This window comes from Tachyglossus aculeatus, chromosome 24, assembly GCF_015852505.1.
Source record: "Tachyglossus aculeatus isolate mTacAcu1 chromosome 24, mTacAcu1.pri, whole genome shotgun sequence".
In the NCBI taxonomy this organism is placed as follows: domain Eukaryota; kingdom Metazoa; phylum Chordata; class Mammalia; order Monotremata; family Tachyglossidae; genus Tachyglossus; species Tachyglossus aculeatus.
The window spans coordinates 609,304-617,801 of NC_052089.1; the positions used below are offsets into that span (position 1 = coordinate 609,304).

The 8,498-nt window shown below is 42.1% G+C and overlaps 1 protein-coding gene across 1 annotated transcript; it reads left to right on the plus strand.

The window, feature by feature from the left end:
- The first annotated feature begins 5,375 nt into the window (after nucleotides 1-5,375).
- On the plus strand, nucleotides 5,376-6,314 carry LOC119945041 (olfactory receptor 4P4-like). Its single transcript, XM_038766040.1, has one exon. The coding sequence runs from the start codon at nucleotides 5,376-5,378 to the stop codon at nucleotides 6,312-6,314; it is 939 nt and encodes a 312-aa protein (XP_038621968.1).
- Nucleotides 6,315-8,498: the final 2,184 nt, after the last annotated feature.

An 8,498-nucleotide genomic window follows, 5' to 3' on the forward strand; every position in this document is an offset into this window, starting at 1 on the left:
CGGTAGGTGAGGCACAGAGAGGGGTTTGAAAACTCTTTTCAAACATGGGGGAATGGCATTTAGGATTTTAAATGGGAAATAGTTTTGCTTAGTGAAAAGAGAAGGATTCAGAGGACTTAAGTTTTTATCCTGCTGTGTCCTTTGCCTGCTGTGTTACCTTGGGCAAGTCACTTATCTTCTTTCTGTGTGACAGGTACCTAATCATTAAAATGGAAATTAAGACTCTGAGTTCCGTGTGGGACTTAGACTGTATTCAGCATTATTATCTTGTGTCTACACCAACACTTAGTACAGTGCCTGACACACAATAGGCACTCAAATAGCATTTAAAAAATCACGTCGCTTGTTCTATTGGTGCATATCTTTTGCTAAGGGAATAATTCACCAGGTTGAAATAGTTTAAAGGAGTTGCAGAAGCCTGGAATAGCTTAATGGAAGGGATTTATTTGAGATCATGTTTTCGTTTAAGGAAAGAGGGCAGAGTTCTAGGTGGTACCTTCTGCAATTGAAACTATGGTGTGATGATTTAGAAATTGAAAGAGAAAGAAGGTAAGAATAGGGAGATGGCTGCTGATCAGTGGGAAAAAAATGGTGAACCCTCTAGAGTGGAAGAGAAATACTGGGAAAAGTAGCTTTCAGAACATTAAAGACAATATCCATGGAATTTGAACAATATGATGTAGAAGTCAGAGGAGCATTAAGGAACTATCCCCATGAGACTGTCCAGATATCTTTGTTACAGTTTTATATTATAATGTGAAGCTAATTTTCCCCTCACTTTGCAGGTAAGCAATCAGAAGTGTACTGCCTACAAGTTGAATTTTGGAAGCATGATGAGGGTTGTTAGGCTCAGTATTTTTTAAGTGCTTACTATGTGCTAGGCACTGTACTTAAGGCCTGGGGTAGGTACAAGCTAATCTGGCTGGACACAGTCTGTGTTCCACATGGGGCTAACAGGCTTAATGCCCCTTTTAGGAATGAGATAACTGAGTCACAGAGAAGCTGAGTGTCTTCACAAATGTAACAAAGCCGTATGTGGTGGAGACAGGATTAGAACCCTGGTCCTTCTGACTCCCAGTTCATTCAAAGCAGCGTGGCTTAGTGCAAAGAGCCCGGGCTTGGTAGTAAGAGGTCAATAAACAGACACATTCCCTGCCCACATTGAATTTATAGTCAAGGGGATGGACACAGACATTAATATAAATAAATAAAAGATATGTACCTAAGTGCTGTGGGGTTGGGAACAGAGATGTACAAAGGGAGTACGTCAGGGTGACACAGATGAGAGTGTGGGAAGAGGAAAGGGTGGCTTAGTCAGGGAAGTCCTCTTGGAAGAGACGTGCCTTCACAAAGGTTTTGAAGAGGGGGAGAGTAATTGTCTGTTGGATTTGAGGAGGGAGGGCGTTACAGGCCAGAGGCAGGACTTGGGTGAGGTTAGGCAGTGAGATAGATAAGATCGACGTACAGTGAGAAGGTCAGCATTAGAGGAGTGAAGTGTGTGGGCTGGGTTGTAACAGGAGAGTAGCAAGGTGAGGTAGGAGGGAGCAAGGTGATGGATTATTTTAAAGCAAATGGTGAGAAGATTTTGTTTGGTGTGTAGGTGTATGAGCAACTCTTGGAGTTCTTTGAGGAGTTGGGAAACATGTCCTGAAAATTTTCAGGACATGGGTCGAGCTGGGCCGGGCTGGACAGGGTGGGGCAGAGGGGAACAGGGTTGGTCTGGACCAGTCAGAGCTGAGGAGATCCCAACAGTGCGGTGCAGGCTCTGAGTGGGACTCTGCTTGAAGGCATCTTTGCCCACCCTCATTCATGCAGTCAATGGAATGGCAGGGAATGTGTCTGCTTATTGTTATATTCTACTCTCCCAAGCACTTAGTACACTTCTCTGCATGCAGTAAGCTCTCAATAAATATGACTGACTGACTGAATGAATTGAGCACTTACCGTGTGCAGGGCACTGTATTAACTGCTTGGAATTGTACAGTGCAACCGAGTCAATAGACCTGATGCCTGTTCGCAGAGTATACAATCTAGAAGGATAGAAAAGAATTAAAAACAAACAAAAAACAAGAAAACATGATATAGAGGAACAAGTAAAGTGTAAGGACATTAACATGAATCCTGTCGGGCTGGGTTATTTTAGTGCTTTTCCCAGTATAGACACAAGTGCACTGATGAAAGTGGAGCAAGGTTTGTGGGCTGGGATGTAGTATATCAGCAAGGTGAGGTAGGAATAGGCAGCTGATGGTGTGTCTTAAAACGAATGGGTATGACTTTCTGTTTGATGGAGAGATGGATGAGCAATGATTGGTGGTTTTGGAGCAGTAGGGAGACATAGGGAAGCAGCATGGCCTAATGAATAGAGCACAGGCCTGGGAGTCAGAAGGTCCTGGATTCTAATCCCAGCTCTGTCACACGTCTTCTGTGTAACTTGGGCAAGTCACTTCACTTATCTGAGCCTCAGTTACCTCATCTGTAAAAAGAAGATTAAGACTGTGAACAGCACGTGGAACAGGGACTGTGTCTAATCCAATTACCTTGTAACTACCCCAGTGCTTAGTACAGTACACATAGTAAGCGTTGAACAAATACCACAATTATTATTATTATGGACTGAAGGGACTGATCCATAGTCATAGGGATGGTGCTGTCTGGATGTAATTTGTGCCCCTCATTGAGTCTGAACCCAGAGGTGATGGGGATCATTGGGGTCCCCAAAACGGGGAAAAAGTGGCAGTGGACTTGGGCCTGGAGAGTGCCCACAGACTTCTTCCCACCACAGTCCCTTCTGGCTCTGGTAGCAGAGGGGGCTGGAGGAGTAGGGCAGAGGATGGGAGACTCTCAAGTTACAGAAATTACTTAAGGTGCAGTAGGCACATTAGGTACAGGAATTGTGTAAGGTATGTGAATCGTGCAGATGCATAAATTACATGAAGTGCCTGAAGTGCTTATGAACGTAACTTATGTAAGGCTTTCCATTACCTAGGCATTCCTACTGATTGTTTAAATATTTTAACGGAAATTCTAACTCATTTCCCTACTAATTTTTTAAACTGATATATGTGCATTGAGCAAAAGACGAAAATTACATAAATTAGGGTAGCACATGTAATATGAACTGCTGAAAATAAACAGTAAAAGTGATTTTTTACTAGCTTCTCTTAAAGCAATACTCTTTAGCTACTTGATTTGTGCATTCTTTCATACTTTCACAACTGCATCATTCTGTATCCAACTGGTAAGATGAAATAGTTGGAAGTTAAAGAATGTATGAACACTAACCCTTTATGCTGACCATTAAGGTTATACATTTGCTTTCTGTAACTGGCTCATGCATCAATCAATCTATAGTAAGTATTGAGTGCTGATTGTATGCAGAGTGCAATTCTAAGCCTTTGAGAGGGAACAGAGGGGTAAAAGACTTGATCCCTGCTCTTAAGGATCTTACAATCTATTGGAGGTGACTGGCTCAGAATAATTTCCAATTGGATGAAGAGGAAAATGGAAAGATGGACAAATTCATTACATTCTTGAATAAGAGTGCACATTAACCTCTGTGTGTGTAAGGGGTATGGATGGTTGTCCGTGCAAATGAACCATGTAGGTAGTTAAGAGGGTATAATCTAGGGAGAAGAAAATAATCAGCAAAGAGTTCAGTTTTAGTTTAAAATATGGGCAAAGTTATAGAACTGATAACAGTGCCTATGAAGCTGTACTCAAGCTTGTTTTCAACTTGATGAAGAAAAGTTCCTGCATTTGTTCCACCTCCACCCTTGTTACGGAAGATCTTCAGGGACTTTGGGAGCTGGCAGAGTCCCTGGACCTGTTTTGCTAAAACAGCTGGGTTTTCTAGGCAAAGCTTTTCCCAAATATAGTTCTACACCAAGACGTTGCTGGGCCAAGGGGAAAAAACTTTGCAGTTGCGTTTCTTTCCTTTTTTTCCCCCTCTGAGCTCAGATAGGCCGGTGAGGTTGCATAGCTCAGACAGCCCCAAGGAAATAAATTTGACTCTAGGGAAACCGGAGATGACTTCAGATTCAGAAACTCCAGTTTCTCAGAAACTGCCTCCATCCATTGTGAAGATTGGACTTCCACACTGAGATCTGAGTTCTGTCCTGATGCAGCTCTGAAAAGCCTTTTGGCTTACATGACTGGAAACAGAGATCCAAACACACAGGAATGCATCATTGTGTGAAGATTAACAAATGGGTATTTTTTTCTTTTATTATAACATAGGCATTCTCTCTTGATCTCTCAGTTCTCATCCTTTGGTTCATGGACTTTCCTGTGCACGTAGGCCCCTAGTCATTTTAGTATAAAGTGGAAGCCAGATTTTTATGACCTAGGTTCAAATTGGCTGACTGTCTTTGGAAGGGTAAGCATGGATTGTAAATTCTGGTATTCCTTTAAATCACAAGCTTATTTCTGAACTATCATGAGACAGATCAGACTCATTTTTTAACCAACTGTTTTTCTTTAGGAAGAGCTCAAAGATGGTTTCAAAAATGTCTCAATAAACACTTTCATGTGATTTCTTGGTTCTAATCAGGTGGTCCTTAAAGGAATCCCGTGATTGATGGGCTTTATTAGAGACAGGAAATCAGATTGTTGGAATTCTGAAACCTTCTCATTTGACAGATAGGATTTCTAGAAGAATATATTTATTGTTGGTAACCATGGCTCAATGTGAAGATCACGGGGCTGCTAGTAGGAGAACAGGATTTTAGTTCCAGATATGCCCCTGAACTGCTGGACGGCTTGGTGACCTTGAGCCACTCAATCAATCAATCTCTTAATAACGGTATTGATAATAGTCAGGCAGTGAATGTGTCTCAGTTTAAATAGGAGGGAGGAAGGATTTAATCTCCATTTTACAGATGAGGAAACTGAGGCAAAGAGATGTTAAATAATTAGGACAAGGTCACACAACAGAGAGGTGGCAGAGCTGGAATTAGAATCGAAATCTCGTGACTCCCAGGACCTTGTACTTTCCAGGCTACTTCTATTATACTACAGTTTCCTTAGCTGTAAAATAGGGATAGGATTCCAACTCTCCTTACTTAGATTGTGAGCCATAAGTGGGAGAAGAACTGTTTCCTATCTGATTAACTTGAATTCTGGTACTTAGCATATTGTCTGGCACATGGTAAGTGTTTATTAAATAAAATTATTTTTATAATCTCACTAGTAATGAAAGGGGATGTATATTTAGCAAAGATATAAAATTTCTCTTGCAGTGTTCTCATGTACATTAACACACTATTGTCAGTCATATTCAATTATATGTATAATGAAATGGCCACTGCAATTTTCTAAATATTATATACAGTGTTTCCTTTTGCAATTATTTCAGATAAATATTCCTCATTCCCAGAATGGGAAATAGGAACAATGTCACAGAACTTGTTCTTTTAGGACTGTCCAGTGACAGAAATTTGCAGATATTCTGCTTTGGGCTGTTCCTTTCCTGTTACTTTGCAATACTCTTGGGGAATTTCCTCATCCTTATCACTGTCAAATGCAGTTCCCTCATCAAGCAGCCCATGTACTTCTTCCTCTGCCACTTGTCCCTCATGGACCTCTGCTACACTTCCACGGTGACTCCCAAACTGGTCAGAGATTTGCTGTCTGAGAAGAAAACCATCTCTTTCGACCACTGCATGATGCAACTCTTCACCATGCACTTATTTGGTGGGGTTGAGATCTTCATTCTCGTGGGGATGGCCTATGATCGCTGTGTTGCCATCTGCAAACCTTTACACTATATGGTCATCATGAACAAGCAGCGGTGTGCCACAGTGGTTGCAGTGTCCTGGGGAGGAGGATTTATCCATTCCATGGTCCAGTGGCTCCTTGTCATTGTTTTGCCCTTCTGTGGCCCTAATAAGATCGATCACTATTTCTGCGATGTTTACCCTCTCCTGGAACTGGCTTGTTCAAATACTGACTTAACTGGATTTTTAGTCCTTGCCAATTCAGGGACAATTGTGTTGGTTTCTTTTGCAGTCTTGGTCTTCTCTTACATCACCATTTTAGCCAGTCTGAGGACCAGTTCTATGGAAGGACGTCGCAAAGCCCTCTCCACCTGCGCTTCCCATATTACCGTAGTGGCATTGTTTTTCTTGCCCTGCATCTTCATTTACCTCCGGCCAGCCCAGACATTCCCCGAGGATAAAGTGTTTGCTCTGTTTTACACCATCATTGCCCCCATGTTCAACCCCCTCATCTACACTCTGAGGAACAGAGAAATGAAAACGGCCATGAGAAAAGTGTGGTGTTGGAAGCTGCGTTTGGAGAGAAAATCAGGCAGGTGAAATAGAAGTCCTGTTCCTGGGACCAAATAGTAGTATTGTACCTGGCACGGAGTAGAAACTTAAATAACGTTAAAAAAAGTCATCTTCACTTTGCTCAGTCTATTGGTGTATAACTTTTGCTAAGGGAATAATTCACCAGGCTAAGGTAATTTAAAGGTGTTGGGGAGGCCTGGAATTGCTCTGTGGAAAGGATTTATTTGATATCATGTTTTTTTTCATTTATGGAAAGGGGCAGTGTTCTAGGTGTATCTTCATCTGCACTTGCAACTGTGATTTAAGGATTTAGGACTTGAAAAAGAAAGAAATTCAGACTGGGGTGATGGCTGCTGATAATGGGAAAAAAATGGAAAGCCTACTAGAACGGGTAATAAATACTGGGAAATGTAACTGTCAATAGTCTAGAGACAATAATAAATAAATAAATACGATTGATGATGAATAATGTGCATATCCATGGAGTTTAAAGAATAAGATATAGAAGTTAGAGGGGCAAAAAGGAACCACCCCCATGAGAATGTTCAGATATCTTTATTACTGTTTTATTTTATAACGTGAAGCTTATTTGTCCCTCATTGGCAGGTAAAATAGCAATTTATTGTAGGAAGCATGATGAGGGGTGTTAAGGGCAATGTCCTTTCTTTTAAAATAGCATTTGTCTACTATGTGCCAGACACTGTACTTTAGTGCTGGGGTAGATACCATGTAATCAGGTTGTATACAGTACATGTTCCACATGGGGCTCACAGGTTTCATTCCCATTTTACAGATGAAGTAAATAAGGCATAAAGAATCTGAATGACTTGTCCAACATCACATTGCCAGCAAGTGGCGGAGGCAGGAATAGAACCCAGGTCCTTCTGATTCCCAGACCCATGTTCTACCCGTTATGTCACTCTGCAAATGTTAGGACTATGACTTGAATGTGTCTGTTTATTGATATATTGTATTCTCTGAAGCACTTAAATCAGCATTCTGTACACTCTAAGTTGTTAATAAATATGACTGAATGAATTGAACAATGGAATTTAGGCTAGATTTCAAGTTGGATGTCGATCCCAGGAGAGAATTGGGATGCCGTGGCAATCTGGCTTCCCCTAAGATATATGGGGGCGGCACCCTGAAGAGATGGAGATGAGCACGGTGGAGCAGGGCAGAGCTGGCCCGAGAGAGCTGAAAAGACCAGAGCAGGGCCGGGCAGGACCTGGAGAAGTCAAGGGGAGCCGGGCTGGACTGGTTGTTCTGACGATTTAGACACCTGTCTACATTTTTGTTTTGTTGTCTGTCTCCCCCTTCTAGACTGTGAGCCCGTTGTTGGGTAGGGACTGTCTCTATATATTGCCGACTTGTACTTCCCAAGCGTTGAGTACAGTGCGCTGCATACAGTAAACACTCAATAAATACAATTGAATGAATGAATGAAAAGGAGAGCCCGACGCTGCCGTTCAGGCTCTGAGCAGGACTTAGCTTGGAGGTGTCTCTACTTACAGTCATTCAACCTACCAATTTTTCTTGGAAAGCAGCAGCAAGGTATAGCTAGAGCGTGGGACTGGGAGTCAGAAGATCCTGGGTTCTAATCCCAGCTCCACCTTGGGTGACCTTGCCGTGTGACCTTGGGCAAGTCACTTCACTTCTCTGGGCCTCAGTTACCTCATCTGGAAAATGGGGATTAAGACTGTGAGCCCCGTGTGGGACAGGAATTGTGTCCAAATCCTTTTGCTTATATCCACTTCAGGGCTTAGTAGTAGTAGTAGTAGTAGTAGTAGTAATAATAATAATAATAATAATAATAATAACAGCAATTGTTAAACACTTACTATGTGCCAAGCACTGTCGGGGGGAGGGAATACAAGGTAATCAGGTTGTTCCATGAGGGGCTCACAGTATTAATTCCCATTTTACAGATGAGAGAACTGAGGCACAGAGTAGTGAAGTGACTTGTCCAAAGTCACACAGCTGACAAATGGCAGAGTTGGGATTAGAACCCACCACCTGTGACTCCCAAACCCGGGATCTTTCCACTGAGCCTTGCTGCTTCTCTAGTACAGAGCCCGGCACATAGTAAGTGCTTAACAAAGACCATTATTATTATTATTACTTATTGAATGCTTACCGTGTGCAAGGCACTGTATTAAGCACTTGGAGGTGTACAGTATAACCAAGTAGGTAGACACGATACCTGCCCAC